Source organism: Drosophila ficusphila, unplaced genomic scaffold, assembly GCF_018152265.1.
Source record: "Drosophila ficusphila isolate 14025-0441.05 unplaced genomic scaffold, ASM1815226v1 contig_436, whole genome shotgun sequence".
NCBI classification, from domain to species: domain Eukaryota; kingdom Metazoa; phylum Arthropoda; class Insecta; order Diptera; family Drosophilidae; genus Drosophila; species Drosophila ficusphila.
In genome coordinates, this window is record NW_025064352.1 from 687,274 (window position 1) to 707,020 (window position 19,747).

Consider the following 19,747-nt stretch of genomic DNA (forward strand, 5'->3'; position numbering starts at 1 on the left):
CACTTAAGTTGGCGTTTCGGCCCCATCGGAAGATAAATGATGGATATACACGTGCATTTAGTTTTATTTAAGGACATCTGAAACTTATTGTTGTGTCGTCGTAGAGGGAGATGACATTCTGAAATGGTATTAGATTTATTGAATTTATAGCCAAGAGATTGGGTTGAAGAAATGGGTTATGGGGTTGTGAGAGCCCTTGTGCTAAAATGTAAATCTAAAGGCATTATAAGGAAAAATGTTGAGAATACCGAAAAAAGAAATAACTCCATAAAAAAATATATAAATATATTTTTCAATTAGACATTGGGAAACTAACATTTAAAATATCACTATACATAAATACCATTAAATACAAAATAAAATATGCTTACAATTTTTTATACCTTGCTCTTAATAAAAGGCTTAGTTTTTTGTACAGATAACCAAGATTTTTTATATAACAAATATAACCATAAAAGCACAACATACAATGAACATCCGAAACAAATTACAAGAACTACACATTGCAAATCCGCTCGCCATTTGAATGGGCATGGCATTGTCCACCCTGGGCAACCTTTTCTTTACTTCGCACTTGTGGATCATGGCTCTGCCCATGCTGTCCCCAGCAAAGGATCTCAGCTGCTTGGCCACCTCGATGCCACACAGGAGGGCTGCCCTAGTATAATAGCAGTCCAGGACATCGTTGAAGATGTGGCACACCTTGGTGGCATTCCGACGTTCGTACCAATCCGCCGGAGCCTCGCACTCGATCATGTCCGTACGAAGTTCCCGGATGCAGTTGTGCGACTCCTGGAGTCCAGTGCATCTCTTCCGATTGCTGCCATCGCCACCTTCACAAACCTCCGCTTGGAAGTAGCTCAATCCGTCCGTTAACTTGCCATAAATATTATCCGGAGCCAGAACACAATTACGCATGGAAGATCCTATTTTCCCGAGCACATCCAAGATTTCGGCGCAGGAATCGGTAAGAGAGGGTTGTGCCAGCAGCAGGATGATCCTCTCGGGACTGACTACATAAAGGCGAGCCAACTGCATAAGCACGGGATTATCATCGCAAAGGCGTTTTGATGGTGAGTCTTTGGATCCTGCTGCTGGTTGACAGCCCGCCATGCCTCCAGTCAACTTTGCGGATGAAGACTTGGGTTCATAGCCAGGCGGACAAGTCGATCCTGTCTTGTTCTTCTGACCGCCATGTCGAGCGGAGTGAGGAGCTAGTCCGTAGCGCTGGAAGTACCAGGGAAACCAAATGGACTGACCCAAATCCAAGTTACCAAGCAACTGAAGCAAAAGAAGTAGAGCTTTCCACTTCATGATTCTCTATATTTATGTATAATTCTAGAATTCGAGATTTCTCCATGTGAACTCGGACTTAAAATGTTGATAAACATTTTAAAAAGAGCTCCGAGCAATATCCTCACTATTATTATTTACTTAAAAAAGCTTTTTCTGCAAGTAGCAAACCAACTGCACACAATACCACTTCAGGGGAAATCATAATCGCAAAAGCACACCTTATAATGTCCAATAAGCTTATGCATCGGAGATTTCATCCAGGTTCTCTTTCTCCATTCGACAAGGCATCCGTTTCATTCTTTGCGAAATTATCACAGAAATTGCACAAAGCAACCACTCTTGCCTCCGCACAGCTGACACAATAAATTGTTAAATTTAAAATGAAATCCTTGCCTTTTATTCTGTCCATTGGGATCTCGGCGCCACTTAGTCCCCATCCAAAATGGACTCGCTTCGAGGGGAATTCTTTATCAAAGCGCACACCTTGAAGGACTCGCCTTTCTGTCTTATTTTTTTTTGTGTGGAAGTTGCGGGGTATATATGTGCCGAGTGAATTTTATTAGCACTCATAAGTTGTAAAGTGTATGGGCAAAAGGCAAGCTGAGACAGAACAAGATGATTTCGCAGGATCTCTCCCTTCGCTGTGGCAGACTTTTGTGCGTTTGCCGCACTTCATGTTAAACAGATTTTTATTGCATTTTTTTATTTGCCTCGACTTCCTCTCACTATGAAATTTACTTTGTCGCTCATTTCGCCTGCCTTTGCTTTCTTTTTATTATTAAACATTTCGCCGCTGGAGGAAATGAAATATTTTTGCATGTAAAAACCATTCGACTTCATGCTGTGACAATGTTTTCGCGCTGTTTATGTGGACGCTGCCCTCGCCGGAGTTGCTCTTTTTATTTTATTGTATTTTATATTTCTGTTCATTTCCGTCACGTAATAAAATAACAAGGTAAATATGCAAAGAGCAACAATTTAAGCGCATCATAAATAAAAAAAGGGGCTTCGCATTCCCAAGGACTCCGCAGGACTTCATCACACCTTCATTGTCTTCGTCGAGCAGAGGGATTCGAATTCCCTCTCCTGTCCGGAATAACTTCATTAGGCATTCCAGATCATTAATCTTTGGCTTCGGGCTTATAACAGATTGTAATGTGTCCTGGACAGGACCAACAACAATTAACTGACCGACGACGAGGGGAATAAGTGTGCGAGTGTGTCCTGGGCATTATCTAATCCAGTCAATGGCGAAATTATGTCATTAGCTTCAGCCGTGTTCAAATTTGCCCAATGAACTGTGTTAAATTTTCTGACTAATTGCTTCTGTATGTGTATGTCCTGTTCAGGACGCTATTGGCAAATTGTTGTCCGCCACAAAGCAACTACAAAAATTCTGAATAAAATAAGCCACAGAACGTATAAAAATTAATTGGTTTTTGATGTGCCGGGAAGGGAAACGAGATGAAGAGACCGAAAGTTGAAGCTTAATCATAGTGATTGGTTGTGAATCAAAGAGCCGCAAGTAAAAATTCAGAAATGCAAAGATTGTGGCTTTAGTTGAAGGCCAGTACGATTTAATACTCAACCAGGTTGTGTAGCTTAATATTTAAAAACATGAAAACTGTTGCTTGAAATGTACAATCATTTTTAACTATTTATGAAACGTATAACAACTTTTTTGAAAATAAATGTGTGTTAACTCATAGTCAAAGGTCACAGGTATCTCTTGATTTAACGCTACTGTTTGCTCTCAACGGATGATGCGAATTATTCAATCAGAAAAAAGTAAAAACCAACACTCTATTGATGCATTTTTGCATGATCTGCCAGGAAGAGTTTGCCCAATGGCATAAACTTATTGCATTTTAAGTGCATAATTTTGCACATAATTTAATGCAATTAATTGAACATTAAAAATTGAACAGCGAAATAACAAAAATGAAAACAAATGGCCGGAAATTTTAAAGCATAAAAAAATACTTAATGAAAGTCACTCACACGCGGGTTGCACGTGGAGATATCTGCATGATTGTTTGTTTGCTGCCGCGTCGGCGAGCATAATTAAAATGTCAAACACGGCATAAATCATTTTCCAGTTAATGTTAATGCACTTACGCCTGGACCTCTGCTAAATTTTTAATTGCATTTTCATTAAAATCAATAAAAAGCTAGCGACTTCTGCAACCAGAAGGGCTCCAGGGAGTACGGAAAAAAGGACTCTATCAAAACTATGCTTAACTACCAAGTGCACTATGGCAAACCCCGAAAAAAGTTGTGAAAACAGAATCGAATAAAAATGACACTTAATTTCGCTTCGACTGAACTTTTTAGCCAGCTTCCAGGTGCGGCGGCGGCGGCGGCGGCGGCGGCAGCAGCTTCCAAATGAAAACCTAATGAAAAAGCCAACAAAGTAGGGCCATTTTGGGCGGCGTCCGGGCGACTGGCAAATGGGTAAATGGAAATTAGATTGCCTGGCGCCTTGGCTTGGTCACCCGTCGTCCGTCCGCCAGACAACAACTTGATACAACTTTCGCAGGCGAAGCTTCCCAGGGTCCCCGTGGCCAACCCATTGGGGACTCCAACTGCCGGCATAACTAGTTCAAGTCGCTTCCAGTAATTATAAATTTACCTAGGGAATTACCAGGGCCCCTTGAGTGCCCATCCAAGGGAGCCGAGGTGAGTTTGGGTTTGGTTAAAACTTCTGAGTGCGGCTAGTGCAGCCAGCTGAACAGAATGCGAACAGATGAGAAGAGAAGAGAACCTAACTAACTGCCTCGCTTCAAGTAATAATATTATTGATAGATTACGGTGCGCCTCGAGTGGGTTTGTTTTTCGATGACGGTGCCCCGGAATGGGGTTAAGTATTTTAATGCCGTAGCTAACAAAGTTGATCCGAAAGTCTGTTTGCACTGCAGTTTGCCGAGTGGCTGTCATGCCAAAGGTAAAAACTAGTTTAGACATTTGTTGGAGCATCGCGAAAGAGCGGCTGCAAATGGTTGGTCCTAGCTAATTAATTAAAAAACATTGAAACTACGCTCGGGGAAACGTCTGTAAAGTCAGAGATGAGCTTAAATAAACTCCTTAGTCGTATATATTTTATAGTCATTAAAAACCAACAAACTATACCATCATATAAAATTCCCCAATTCAACTTGAGTCTTGCCAAACAGCGAATCCTCTGCAACCACATCTTAAAGCCCACGTACAAATTAGAAAAGGCGTCAGAAGGTACAGCTTTCGACCTTTCCTTCTGACCAAAAAAATAGGCCGAATTGAAAGCGGCAAAAGCAAACGCAGAAGTAAAAGGTGTTAAGATCCCAGAAAATCCTTATGGACTTTGAGCCAAGTCTTAGGTGGGTCATGCTGTTTCGGTTTTGCTTCCTCAATCCCCGAATTTCGTTTTGGTTATTCGCTTCCATTGTCTTTTCGGGGAAAAAATGCCGAAAAGAAATCTTAGAAAAAGTGGTGAAAGAAGAGTTGTTAAAGGAAAGCCGAGAACAATGAAAAGTACAATATTCTTAAAGTGCAAAATGCTCCTCGTTCTTTAGTTTTTTCATCGGAATGAACTAGATTTTGAAAACGACAAGCTGCGTGTTGCATTGTTTCGTTAATTAACAGGGGTCTTAATAAAAATTGCATAAATAAGTAGAGTGTATTTTTCTATAGAAAGAGTAAGGTGTAAAATGCAATGAAGTGACGATAGCTTTTTGTGCTGGTAGAAACGAATAATTATTATTGTAATAAAAAATGAAACTAAATTATATCAAGCTTTTTAGGCTTGGTTTATTAAATTACTTTAAATTTTTTTTAGGATTTTTAATCCATTTGCTGCTAATCGGACATTTAAATGACTTAAAAGTGGTCTAGTCTTCGGTTTATCAGCGACGACAGACCATAAGCGCGCTTTCGCTGAAACTTTTACCTAAATTACAATCACTTAGAACACTTTTAGCAGACATTATGCACTCATTTTAGACTTCCGTCTAATTTACATGCTATTTAAATTATGCTGCTGCTCCGGCAGATCCTGCAAGGAGCAGGGCCACCCAGCGAAAGCCCGCACCCAATATACATATAAAGCAGCTTCATCAAAATGCCTGTCTGCCACGGCATCCTCACCCCCTTCTCCCCCCTCTTCGACCCACAGCCCCCTTTGCCGCCTTTGCCATCATGGATGCTGTTCAAACTTGCAGCAGCTGCCGCAGCTACTTTGTAAAAACTTTTGTATGGCATGCAGCGCCAGAGGGATCCGCATCCTGAAGGACGAGAGGCGGGCAGCCGCATCCTTTGGATCGCCTTGCTTAGCATCTCCAACTGCATAAAATTCTGCCCAATATAATTTAAAGAGCACACCCAAGTGGCCTTTACTACTCCTTCGTCCTCGCCGCTCCAGCTACACACCTATATCCTTTCCCTCTATCTGTCTGTAAGCTTTCGCAATAAAAATGAATTAAATGCAATGAAGCAGCAGCCAGCACAGAAAAGAACATTTCGATTCTCCAGTTTTTATGCCCATGAAATTTTTAAATTAAAATATGATAGAAACTAGCAAGAAAAAATAAATTCGTTACTTCTTCTAAAAGAACTAGAAAAAAACTTACGTAAAAAATTTTGCATAAATTGCATAATAATTTAATTGCGGATTTATTGAAACGTTTAAAATTATTTTTCAATAAATTTAATGGATGAATTTTTTTTGAATCAGGAGACCCCATTGTTTTATTGATATGTTTAACGTTGAAAATACCATTTTAATTTTTTTACACAAAATCTATTTGTATTTTTTGTATTTCAGATTTTTTTCAAGTGCAACGTCTCCTTTTCCCACATTCTCAGCCGGCGCCTCGGGCGCGCAAATTGTTGCAACAAAGTGGAAAGTGGAAAGAGTCGAGCAACTGGTGTCAGTTATTGTTGGGACAGCCAGGTGAGGTGGGAGTTCCGCTGGAGGATTCGTTAACTGCCACGCCCACGCAACCGCCAAACGCCCCTTGTTGCTGCATTTAATGGCAATTTGTAGTCGAAGGCGACGGTTGCATGCAAATTTGTGGCTTATAGTTTATCAAGCCGAGCTTCTCCGCCTCGTATTACGGCTAAACTCCCTCCCCCTCCCCTCGACCACCCCCTTTCCACCCGGAATCCATCAGGCATTGCAAAATGCGTAAGCTTGCATAAAATGCGTAAATGGTTGGTATTCTGTTGCCCGGGGAAATGAATGGAGGAAGCCTTTTCCCGGGAGAGTTTCTGTTCTTGTGGCTTCTGCAAGCCTTCAAGCTGGCACAAATGCGTTTAACGCCAAAAGCGACTGGGCAAAGAGGCGGTTGCGATGGGGCCAATTAAAAAGTTGTATTGCTGTTGTGTTCTTCGATTAGGATGATAAATTGTAGAGAGCCAACATGGCAAATGGATGAAAGTAGATGCTTTGAAAGATGGGTTAAACTGTTAAGCACGCTGAAATCATAAAAGTTCAATCTGGATAACTCAGTAGCAAGTGCCAATGGTAATTTCCGTGAACAAGTTCGATTCAAAAATATAAATTTTAGGTATCTGTAATTTCAAAATGTTAATTATACATTTTATTGCAATCTGGTTATGTGGTACCCCTCAATAATAATATAAATCAAATCGCTTCAAATAATTTGAGACTGGTTTTGATGGGTAATCAATAAAACAACACAAACTTTACAAAGATAAGTTACAGAAAATGTACAAATTGGAGCTAATTTCTACCAGAATATCCAGCGTGTGTGTATTGCTAGTGAAAATCATTTTTAATAAAAAGATTTCTCCAAAACTGATAATGCTGAAACAATTTAACTACAAATTTGGCAGCTTTGTTTGCCAAACATTTAACCAAATTCCAAAGATATATGTTTAACGTTTGTTCTTCTTGTTTTGAAAAATACAAAATTATACTTAGTTTTTAAATATATGATTTGTTTAATTTCGTGGAGTTTACTGTATATTCCACCAACTGCCAAAAATTACAGTCCCTACCAAAAGTATACAAAATACAAAGTTTTGCTTACTGAAATAAAAGTTAACTAGCTACCCGAGGATAACAATAAAGGTCAGCTAAGGGATTCCAAAATTCTATCAGTTTAAAAACAACTTTCCCGGCCATATCATTTTTTTTTCTTCCATTGCTGTGCTACAGAAAAAGTGCGTCCCACATGGCGTATGAAAGTTGGCAACTTGTTCGCGTGTTTTTTTTTTCATCTTCGGCTACCGCTAAAGTAAAAAGTAAAATAAAAAGAACTCCAAAGACCAGGACCTGGGGAATCGGAGTGGTTGTTGTTCTTCGCAAGAAAAAAGAGAGAGAAAAAAAACAGCAACCAACGAATTGCAGTAAGCTATGCAAATTTTCTTGTTATTGTAGTGGCTGGGTGTTGCGCTACTGCTTCTTTGGCAAATCAAAGCCGAAAGCGGCTAAGGAAACCGGCGGAAGCCGGAGCCACTCCTGTGATGTCCTGTTGCGTCGGGGAAAAAGAAAAACGTGCGCCAGCTGCTCCGGCACTTACCACGCTCCCTCTGCCAGCGTCCTCCAATGATTTTCCCTTTTTGCCCAGCTTTTGCCATTATTTCTGCATGCTTCACATGGCGCCTCGTCCTTGGGGGATCCTCGACCCATCCTTTGTTTGCACATCCCTGTTTGCATTGTGTTTGAAGCCTCTCCATACCGCCAACCATCTCCCTTCCCACATCACCCTGCTATTTGTTTGATTGTGGAAACATTTGCATGCCAGTATAGTTTTTATTGGCACAGCGTTGACACTGATAAGTTCCCCCTCGGGCAATCCACGGGAGTTTTCCCTCCGTCCCCATTGTTGTCTGTGGGAAATTAAATAACAGCTCGGCGAGAAAAGGGGAGAGTGGGTGCCACACCATCCCCTTGCATATTAATTAATGTTTTTGGTTGATCCCACCAAGAGTGCCCCGATTTTCCACAGTGCGTTGCACCTTCTGCTTTTGTTTTGTTTTTTTCATTCCCAGATATTGCCCCTTTGGCTCCTGTCATTCGATTTGCATAGTAAACACCCTGGTCGAGTTCAAGTGAGGGACACTTGCTTTCAATTAAAAATTATTAAACATCAGCTTGTGCTAAACAGCAGTACAAAGTAGCCAACGACTACACAGCAAATGTGCCAAGTGTTAATTGCTTTTATACTTTTGTAGCCATGAAAGTAACTAGAACGATGATTATCTGAAAAATGCTGCATATTTTAAAATATTTTATTTTATTTTTTTAAAGGTTTAAGGAATTGTAATTGAAATAACCTATGCGTGTATAACCTTTCTGTCAATTTCGAAAAACCCAATGAATAAAAAACAATCGACAGACTAAAATCGTGTGTCGCCTCTTAAATTTGTCCGATGTTTTCGATTAAAGCGAGACGGGACATTGGGAATATTAGACACTTTCGAGACCACTGTGAGCAAACAGTCATTGAAATTGAATCGTGGGCATAAAAAAACAAGGGCCAAAAAAAACACAATCTGTGTCTTGCACACTCCCTAATAATAGACAAAATGGCAAAGCGACAAACTGAGAAATGCGGCAAAGGGAGCGAATAGAGGGAAAAGTGTTGCTTTTGGTCTGCCTATTTCAGATGCAATGGAAATGGAATTGAAAACAAACTGAAAGCTGAAAAAACGCTTCAAACTTTGGGTAGGACTTGTTGGATACTTATATACCCTTTATATCAAAAAAATAATTTAATAAAATAAGTAAAGGCAGTTGCCTGAATAGTTTTCAATCATAAAATCTAATTACCTCCACTTATTTTCTTCCATTAAATATATATATATATATATATATATATATATATATATATATATGTATTACATTGGAATACATTTTTTTAGTCAACAAAACTCACTACTGATTTTTTTTCATTTCATTTAATATTATAAGTCATTATTGAAACTAAACGAGTTTGTATGGTGTAACATTTCACAATTCAAGTAAATATATTGCTTTTAAAGACCTTCACTGAATCAGAGAGACTAAAAATGGTTAAAGGGCATGGACTCCACCTAAAAAGCCAATACACACGATGCTTTGGAAAATGCTCCCATATTGGAGCCCACATGGAGCGGGTATTTCCCCCTCTTGGCGTTTGCGTGGTTCCATGTCCATTCATTAGAGGACTTCGCATTTCGCGCAACGCAGTCAATGTCGTTGCATATTTTCGTCGGCAAACAGAGGCGCCTGTTAGATTTGAAATCATCGCCGGATATGGTTTCATTTCGGTTCCCACAGGCGCGTTTCGGTGTGAAGATACGTGCCTGTGAGGACTGAAACTCATTTCAACGTAACGGTATGTCTAATAAAATATTTATTCACAGCCGCCCAAACAGGTGCAAAATTTTAAATGCATGCATTTGCTTTTTACACTCTCCTGTTTTCGTAATGTAATGTAATTTTATTTACTTATACACTCGGTGGAGTGATGCAAAAATTGTCCTCTTCCTTTTTTTTTTTGTATTATTCCGGGGCTGCTGTTGCGTGGCCCAAACCGAATTTGTTTCCCTTTCGTTTCATTTCGTTCAATTTGCGCCCATAGGTCGGAAATGATTTCGAGTGTGCACTTCATTAACAATCAGCATCATAATGAGGAGGCAGAATAAGGATATGTGCGTGCTTATCGACTAATACGTGCGTCGGATTTTGCCTCTTTTATTCCTGTTTTTTCTCCACTGCATATCTGTATTTTGTTCATTATTAAATTTCAGTGTTCCCGCTTTTCGAAACTGACGTTTGTTTTGCCCTCGGCGCGCATATGAAGTGTGTCGAACATTTAATTGAATGGATTTGCGTGTTTTATTGTTTTTAACTTTTTTGTTCGAACTAAAATTAGTTTTTAAACTAATTGGAAAATACTCTTACGGTTTTGGCAGTTGGAATTGGTTAAAAAACTTTACAAAAAGCAGATTATCCCATGCTGAAAATGGCACAACACAAGCCAGATTTAATCTTTTTATCATTGGCTTGAATATAAATAAATATTAATAAACTTTGAATAGCTTTAAATATATTTTCAGTATTTTTCAATTTAGTTAAAATTGCTCTTAATGCTGTTTTCAATCTTCAATTTAACGAGTTGTTGCTAAAACCGAATCTTCGGAAAACTAGAGCACATTTCACTTATCCTTCACTTTACACGGAATATCAACTTGTCGACTTGTCTCGCTGTATCTTGTACGCAAAAAAAAAGAAGAAGTAGGAAATATTTGTTTATCATCTAACTATGTTAGGCTACATGGCTGCATTTCCTGCCCTCCACTCCGCTCCACTTCATCCTACTCAACTCCAAATACGACCTCGAGCGAATTTGAAACCGAAAATGGCGAAATATGTATACGAATCCTTGGCTCGCCTGAGGCGTGTTGTTTTTCTGTCCTGGCTTTGATTTTGATTTATGTTGCAGTAAACACAGCCAGCCGAAAGGAGGAGAAATGGCAAAGGCAACGGCAACCTCATTTGCTACTTACTTTGTCGCATCATTTCACCATAGACGACACTCCCTTCGAGCTCCACCAAACCCATGACCCCTGACCCCTTGAAACCAACAGACCCACAGAACCTCAGTAAGACAACGCATGCCGACGCACGGAAGTTTTGATTTTTTCCCTCTGGTTTTGCCTGTTGTTCCGCAGGATTCTCTCAGGCGACAGGAAAAATGTTTTCCATCCCTCGAATGCTCCTCCTATAATTGTGGTGTTGGACAACGGTGCTGCTGGTGGTGCAAAAAACCAACATTAAATGCAGTCCTTGTTCTGGGTTTCAGCTGATTTTATTGTTTTTAATGCTAATGCTCCAAGAAAGTATAAACCATAATAAATACAATTTGTAAGTAAATTTATTTGTTTGCTGTAGACTTTATTTTTTCTATATACTCTTATTTGGTGGTTTCTAGAACGTTTAGGAATGAGTAATTTTGGCAGTCGTATTTCAAGTGTTTACGCTTTATAAAATGCAACATTTTCGGCGATGGCTGCATTAGAATTCAGCCTGGCAGTTGGCAAGGCGACAAACTTGCTTTTAGCCCGACTCGAAGCTTTGGGCAATAAGACGCGTAACGCTTTGTTTGACTTGAATTTATGGTGATGTTTCTTTTTGCTTCACTACTTTTTTTTGGCAAGCTCCCAGCTGAATCATGGCAAAGTGTCTGGTTTGTCTGGCTCTCGTTCCCGAAATGTTTTAATTCCTTTGGCTCGACACAATAATTTACACATTCTTGCCGGCTGCTCGGCCATAAAATCCTTGTTTGACTTGCACTCCAACCAATAATTATGTTTGCATTTTTTATGTAGTTAGCGGCATCCACTATTAAAATTTATATGACAATTCGTTAGTTTGTTGCTCTGTCATAATAATTCATTGCGTTTATTTTATTGCTCGGCGGTGGGTCTCTTGTCACCGAACGGAATTCCATTGCAGGTTTATTTATTTTCTGGTTTTTTGCTTTTATTTTTTTAACATATGTCCATCAAAGTTGATTGGAGACTTTTTTGGCTGCTGCTGCTGATTATGTTGTTAGTCAGCCGCAAAGCACGTACTAAAATTTTGTATCCCACTGTGAGTTCTTTTTATGATTTATCAATATTTCCAGATCATAACTTCTCGTTTTTATATTTTAGTTATTTTTACGAAGCCAAACAAAGCCATAGAAACTGTCTGCTGTATTTATAGTGATTGGTTAGACAGCTTTACTATTCTATATTTCCAATTTTGATCAAGTGAACTGTCTTATTTATGGCTTATTATTTTCAATGAGACCTATGCAAATAAAATATAACGTTCCTTAAAAATTCCATTTAATTTGCCACAAAAACATTTCATTCTTTTTATCTTTTTATCTCAAGGCAAAATCCAGCTTAAAATGCAAGATACATTTCCACGAGCTAATTGAGTTTAAAAAGAAGAAACAAAAACAAATAGAACTCCTGAACGACAGGCAGCTTGAGAGCTTTATTTCTAAAATTTGAGAAACACAAATCATACAACTAAAAACCACCGAAGAATAACCATAACCAACAGCTTGAAAAAGAAAATGTGGGTAAATCCAAAGAGAATTTTCCATTAACGCACGTGTGCCAGTGTCGAAGAGCAGAACCTGTTCAGCTTGCCACATTGCAACAAAAAGAATTTGAAGCTCGGTTTGGGAATCTCGGTCCAAGTTGGTATGAGGGTTGCGTTTTGGGGAGCAAAGCCAGAATCGCAAACTGACTGACAAAACCTCAACGTGCCACTAAAAGCATAATCATGCACTTAACTAAAGCCCAGCCAAAGGATGTTGTAACTTTGCGGGGGATGCAGGATGATTCGGGTGCCGAGGTAACGCACGTAGAACTTAAGTCATCATCATATAAATAAAAATTTATGACTTTAAATGTGTTTGTGCGTGAGTTGTTTGTTTGTGTGTCCTGTGGTTGCCGGAGTGCGGTGGAAGCCCCAAGTCATGGTTTATCGCCGGTGCCGAGTTGCCAACTTCGGTGGGCGATGACTACATGCGTGACTTTATTTGCACTTGCAGCTGCTGAAAGGGTGGCTTCAATGTGCTGCGATAGCCGTTTAAAGTCTTTTTCTTTTTCAAGAAATACACGGGGCATGCGAAACTTCAAATGATTAGCTTTTACACTTTTCCCAAAATAATTTTAGTAAAATCATGTTTCACATTTTTAATGTGACGAAATATTAATATAAAATGCTGAAAGGTATATTTAGCAATATATTGGCAGCTTCCCAAAAAGACTATACAAATCTTAAGTTGCTTTATCAAAAATATTATATATAGAATTATAAAGAAATAACTTAATATTCTGAATGAAATGCCTTCCCAAAATAGAGCATCCTTTGCATTTGTGTCCTGGTTGGATGACCTCTCAAGTGTTGCTAATCACACATAATATTCATGGCAAACATCTTGAAGGCTGCCAGTTTCTTCACAATTACGACAACAGGCAGCTTTTACTTTCAGCTACTTAGACGTATCCCCAAATGTAAATTTCAGTTCCATGAGGGCTTGTTAATGCAGCAAACTAACAACAGAAAGCCGCTTGCCCGGCTACTTTTCAAGTTAAAGTTATTATCCTGGGGCAGAGCCACTTGCAGGACTCGGCCCCGCCCTCGTGCCAGACTTGACAAAACTCGGCAGACTTTTGAATAAATTTTCAATCTCCAGGACAACGAGGCGCAAGGATAAGGGGGCGGTGGGAAAATCAGCATTATGAATATGTAGCTACATCTTCTTAAATGTATCTGTCTGTTGTTCGTGTTGTTGGCTAAGTGAAAAGCCAAAGCCGAGTTGCGCCTGCAACATTTTTAAAAGCCGCTTTACTTTCCCTCTAAGATGGCAACTTTATTAAATTCTTTTTTTCTTATTTTTTTTTTTTTTTGGTGGGCCAGTAAAAACTTTCTTAGCTGCAGCCAACAGGGGAAAAAAGAACTATCCAAAATGGAATGGAAAGTTCTCTGGCTTTCGTCTTCTTGCACTTCTTGTTCGTCTTGACGATGGCTGTTAAATGCTTTTAGCCGCTTTTTGTTGGCAACTTTGGCCAGAAGTTACGCTCGAAATGGTAAACGATTTTCGTACTTCGCCGAAATATGATTTAATTTAAGTTAATTTCGGGAAAGGGAATGTGAAATAATTAAGCCACTAAACAGCTGATAACAAATCCCCAATTAAACCGAAGACAATTAATTTGAATGCCTCTAAGACAGAGAATTGTCTTCGGGCCGATAAAATGCGGCCAAGAACGAAGTGCGACCATTTATCTTTGCGGTCAACCGCCATTAACGTTTATTACACCCACCAAGTGCCAGCAAAACCAAAGAGCACATGCACAAAAATAAACCCAAACCAAATGGAAAACCCGGGCAAAAACAGCAACGGGCGAAAAAATATAATTAAAAATAAACATTACGCGGCGACAGACAATGGGAGGAAAAACCAAGGAAAATTCACAATCCAAAAGGACGGCAAACAAAAAAAAAAAGCGAAGAAATGTGTAATAAAATGAAAGCAGGAGCCAGGTGAAAATTGCATTAGTCCGAAGGCGAGAGATAAAGACAAAGGATCGAGGGACTTTGTGCAGCAGCATTTTAGGCGCTTAATTGAGCGTTTTAGTTATGCTAATTGTTTGGCAGCAGAAAGGACAACAAACACAGGCTAATGTCCTGGCGCGAGATGTCCTCTCGGGTCCCCAATTTCAGCTCCCATTTATTGTTGACCATTTGTTATAAGTGGAGAGCCATTAAGTGACTGTTTTTGGTGGGTGTTCCTGGAATTTTTTCGCCAAGAGAAACTGGCAAATGTGGAACCATTTATTATGTTATTGTGCGGAAAAGAGAGATGATGGAGGTTTGGGGAAAACTCATATTAAGGTAGCAATTAAGTGGTGATTCGGGATACAAACAATTTGTTTCTTCTGTAATTATGTGGAAGATTAGCCAAAATTTGTAAAGAAAAATATCTTGAAATAAAACTGCATGAGTATTTTGTCTCGCTTTTGTTTTTATTTTGATTATCTACCGTAAATTCTTATATCATACAATTTTCATCTTTTTGGTTTCCGTTTCATTTATATAATATATACAAGTACAATACATATATACTTTTACATATATAGGCAATATTTAGACTTAAGATCTAATTGCTTACTTTTGCCTTACACTTTTCGTCTTAGGGGGATTTCTTTGGGGGCAAATACAATTAGGCGTAGTATGTTTATATATATCTTTTGTTTTTATATAGAACATATACATATATATAAATATCTTTTTACGATTTATAAATAATCTTGACTTCGATATATAAATATAAATGTATAGAGAACCTAAAACTAAAAGCTTAGCACAACATTTTTCATTTGCTTTGTGAAATGAATTTTTGAGATGGCCAAGGGGCTTCGAAATTTAATAAAATATCCCATCAAAAAGTTTGACATTTAAAGGTATTGAAAACTGGAATTTACGACAGTTTATACCCTCTGACCACCTCCACCTTAGGAAAAATTGAACAAATAGATATCGCTGCATTTATGATGAACTAGCAATTTGCTTGTATTTCGCTTATCTTGTTACATTGTCTTTGTATGTTTTGTAATCATTCCTTAAATGCATTTGAAGTTACTTTGAGCTAGCTGAAACGAGTGTCTGGTGTGTTAGTGTAAATATTTTAGATACATCCTGCAGTTGCTTCTGGGTCTTGGCCTTGGGCTGAACTCTCCCGCACATCATCTAACTATATAGCTGGACTCCACTTTAAATTCTACCCCTGAAGTGTGGCACTGGAGTTGCGTGACAATTGAATCATGTTAATTGCCTGATGCATCTGCTGCTGCTCTTGCTGCTGTTGCTGCTGTTGCTGCTGATGCCGTTTTCACATTCGGATCGACATCCGCATTCGCATCCGCATCCGCATCCGCGTCCTTTCCAGCTAAAATTCGACACCCGCAGGCAGGACTTGCGATGCTCGAGCTGCCTTTGCTTTTGCTTTTGCATTTGCTTTGTTGCGATGACCCGCATTCCGAAGGGGCTTGTCCGCCGGATTGTGCACCTTCCGCTCGTGTTGCACGCTGCACCGCCGGCCTTTGTCGTCACCGCCTGCAACGGCGACACTAATTGCCTGGCCAGCGTCCAACTGAGCACCGCCAGCAGCGATCCACCGAACGCCGCCCAGGATTGACTCGCACTTGGACGGCAACTGGACGAGCCGGCGCCTCGCCAGGCGGCTCCACCGTCCTCCATGCCGCCCTCGGATCCATCCTCTTCTCCGCCTGAGGATACAAAAGGAAAAAGAAATTCTAGCGAGAAATAGAAAGAAACGCAGACAGAAATGCAGGCCATGTATTCGATGTATTCTGGTGGTTCCTCCATCCAACTACAGGCGAACTTGTGTAACCCGAAACATCTATTCGATGTACTCCGTTGCTACGCTTTTTGTTAGTAAGAGGGAACTAGTGTTACCCTAACTACCTTTATCTCCAAAGCCAACCGCATGTAAGACGAAAATTCTAGCCAAAGAAAAAAGTTGACTTACTTTAGACCACCAAAATGTAAAGCTGAATGAAATGCTAGTAAGAGTTTCGTTAAATAAAAATAAAATATTTAAAAGTAGAATAAGGAACCGAATTACAGGTACACTTGAAGAGAAACATTATGCAAAATAATTAAAATGTATTGAAATACAGTTGGTAAAATTTCAGGCAATTTTTTGTTTGAATTGTATAAAGGAGTTTATGTTACTTAAGTTCGACTGTACTTAGATCCGGGAATCTTTTCGGTAGTGCTGGTGTACTGTGAGTCTTGTGTTTAAGGCCATAATTTGGCTGCTAAACTCACCCTGAATCTGCGTCAGGTAGCTGTTCTTCTTGTTGTGGAAGTGGTCCTCGTGCAGTGCATACTGGTCATAGAAATCATCGGGATTAACATGATTCCCGTTGGCCACACTTCCGTGTTTGGGATACAAATCCGCTTCAAGGACGATCTTCTCGGTGGTCTTCCAATAGACATCGTGCAGTTGGGCGCTGCAGCGTAGCTGTTGAATAAAGTATTAAAACCAAAAGGTTATTTTTCTCCAGAGGGCAAATAATTAAACTCACCTTGAGCTTTCCATTGTCGAAATGCTGATCGGTAACCACAAAGTGAATTCCTACAATGGCGGTTTCCATGTCGTTTCGGGCATCTCGAAGAATTTTATGATGTCGCACGAGGGCGGGATTAACCTGAATAATAAGGAATTGATTATTAAATAAGGGGGGAAAAGTGTGATAGTAAGCTTTTTGGGTCAGGAGCCTAAAGATTTTCTTGTTTCCTCTGTTCATCTTGCAAGGAATTTGTATTAATTTTATATCATATAGAAATTATTACTGGTTAGTCAGTTTCCACATTTTATCAAAGCACTATGGAAACCCTCAATACGTCATCTAAGAATAGAAACGGATATTTGGCACTTAAAACCCATTGTCATTGACGTGCTTTGCCTCTTAAAACTGTGACTTTGATTGACAGCCACGCAAAATTAGTTTGGCCCGTGCCCAGTTTTCACCTTAAATGCATCCAGCAATTGGAGATATTTCTTTTTGTGAAAAACTTTAGCGGGTTGAACTTGTTTCGCGTTTATTTAGTTGGTTTGTTGCCTGGTTTTGGCGGTATGTCTTTGTTGGCTTATTGTTTAAGCGCATTTTGTGGCCAGTGCGATGGGAAACAGTGGGGGCTTCGCACATCCAATCAACCGAGCGTGGCCAACTCAACTCAATTCGACAACCAGTTCAGCGGCATTCGCTTTTCCATTCAGCCATCACCCCATTGTGGTCTGTGTAGGTGTGGGGCTTAAAGTGTGTGTGTGCGCTGCATGTGTGCGTGGGTGTACGTGTTAGCCTTGTTTTTCCACCGCCTGTTACCCATTTTCCCCGATTCCTCTGTGGCTCCTATTATGCAGCATCAATAAGCATTGTTTGCCATTGAGTGATGCTGAAACTGCCGCTGTCTCTCTCTCTCTCAGCGGAATTCTCCATCTATCTCCCTCTCGCTTTTCCGATTGTTCAGGATATGTAAGCTAATTATTAAGGCTTTATTATTCCATTTTCCACATGCTTTCTCCTCGTTTTGTTTCGAACGGAAGGCCCAAATTATGTTTGGAGTCTGAAAATTTCCCTTAGTCATTTGAAAAGCTTGAACAAATCATGAATTTTAGGCTTTAAGAATTCCTTTTGTTTAACAGAAAACTCTTAACATCGTGTTGTACTCATAACAATTAAAATGTTTAATCAGTTACACAGTTGACAGCTTCGCATTTGGTTTATAATTATGTTATACCTCAACCAAGCATATGTTTTCCCCTCTTGCTGCAGTTCAACCGCTGTTCATCAATTACACATTTCCAAATGCATCAGCTGCCATGGAAAATAATGTGTACGCTTTTCATATTTTTTCTACCCCATTTCACGACCGTTGTTCTCCCGGAAAATCTGAACAATTGGTCTGTAATTGAGTAGGCGTAGTCGCCAAAAAGTGGCAAAAATAATTGTGATATGTAATATGCAAATCGTTGAAAATTTTCCCCGACTCTGGAGGGCTTTCAGCTGCCTCTTAGTTATGTACATTTCCCAGACCCATTTCCATGTTCCCCAATTGTCCGGATATGGATATGGTTGTCGGGAAAAAATATTACACCTAAAATTGGCGGCGCTTCCAAAGTGGGCGGCATAATTTTGGGATTGTGCATGGGGGCGTGTCACCATTGCGTTGATCTCCACGAATGCGTGTGTTTTTCTGGTAATTACAGGGGGACCTTAGCCCCCCAGACCCCTTAGCCCCAAAAAGCAGGCGCATAAATTCGCGGCAGATGCCAACGCTTGAAAACAAGAAAATTGTGTTTGCATAATTTCGGGCGCATCGGGGAGGTTTTTGTATGGGCGGGGGGGGTGGTTAGTGGGTTAAGAGGGGAGGCGGGGGTAGGTTTTCCGCTCAACAGGGGGACGGCACTCACCTCTTCATTATTCACTGTCCATGTGAGATTGGCCGCCGGCCGCGAGTGTCGCGATGTGCAATTACCTCGCAATATGTCGCCGACCCGATATCGGGGACGTATGCCCGTTATGAATGGCGCATTGTGCGGCGTTTCTGCAAGTGAGAGAGAAAAAATCATCAGAAATCGAGGAAAAAGAGGAATGGCATCAGTTCACTGGTAAACCGGATCGATTGTCACTATATTTTTGATACTCTGCGGCATTCGGAAAACCAGAATTCGGACCGAACTTCTGACCCAACCTGTCGTCCTGTCAATTGGGATTGCCAAGTGGGTGTGGGCAATGTCAGTTGTGGGTGTATGTGTGTGAGTGTATGTACGTGTGTGAGCGTATATGAGCGTGTGTGCTGCAATCAATATCGTGTGAGTGTGTGTATCGAGGTCCATTTCATAATTGAAATAATTACGAGTTCTCTAGGTCTGGAGGGTTGGAATTTAAATTTGGTGCTGCGAAGAGAACTAACACTAAAGAAAATAAATCAGACTTTGGACTAATCGCTTAGCTTTTCAAAGCTAACATCTGTTTAACATTTTAGCCTGAACGCTTTTTTTATAATAATATATTAACCTTTTTAGTCATTAAAAAATTTTGTTTAACTACTTAAATTACTTCCCTTGGGATTTAGTTAAGAAAAAACGTTTTAAGGAAGTGATTTCTCTTCTTTTTAAAATATTCTTTTAATTAAGAAAACCATTCAATTTTTGTTTGAGGAATTTATTAAATTATCGGATAACTTTTTCCAAGTGCAGCACTCTCAGGCACATTTTCCAAAAAACTAATTTGCTCGTGCTGTCCATTATCCTTAAAAGTCAGAATGGCAACCGGCAGAGACACATCCGCATACATGTGACACATAAACATGAAATAGACACTTTCAAAAGTTTGTCAAGCCAATTTGAGCTCACCTACGTCA

The 19,747-nt window shown here is 39.8% G+C and overlaps 2 protein-coding genes across 3 annotated transcripts in view; both read right to left on the reverse strand.

The window, feature by feature from the left end:
* Nucleotides 1-406: 406 nt before the first annotated feature.
* On the reverse strand, nt 407-1,349 carry LOC108098182. Its single transcript, XM_017200916.1, has one exon. The coding sequence runs from the start codon at nt 1,312-1,314 to the stop codon at nt 433-435; it is 882 nt and encodes a 293-aa protein (XP_017056405.1). The 5' UTR covers nt 1,315-1,349; the 3' UTR covers nt 407-432.
* A 13,449-nt stretch (nt 1,350-14,798) lies between these two features.
* LOC108098165 overlaps nt 14,799-19,747 on the reverse strand; it is a 32,231-nt gene continuing 27,282 nt past the window's right edge. Inside the window, exons 5-8 of one of the 2 annotated variants that reach the window (XM_043208408.1) lie at nt 18,795-18,928; nt 16,906-17,028; nt 16,646-16,841; nt 14,799-16,080 (exon numbers count right to left, since the gene is read on the reverse strand). In XM_043208408.1, the coding sequence (XP_043064343.1) occupies nt 15,614-16,080; nt 16,646-16,841; nt 16,906-17,028; nt 18,795-18,928 (920 nt within the window). In that variant the 3' untranslated portion in view covers nt 14,799-15,613. Of the gene's footprint in view, nt 16,108-16,645; nt 16,842-16,905; nt 17,029-18,794; nt 18,929-19,747 lie in introns of both variants that reach the window. The other variant, XM_043208407.1, reaches the window with a different exon arrangement.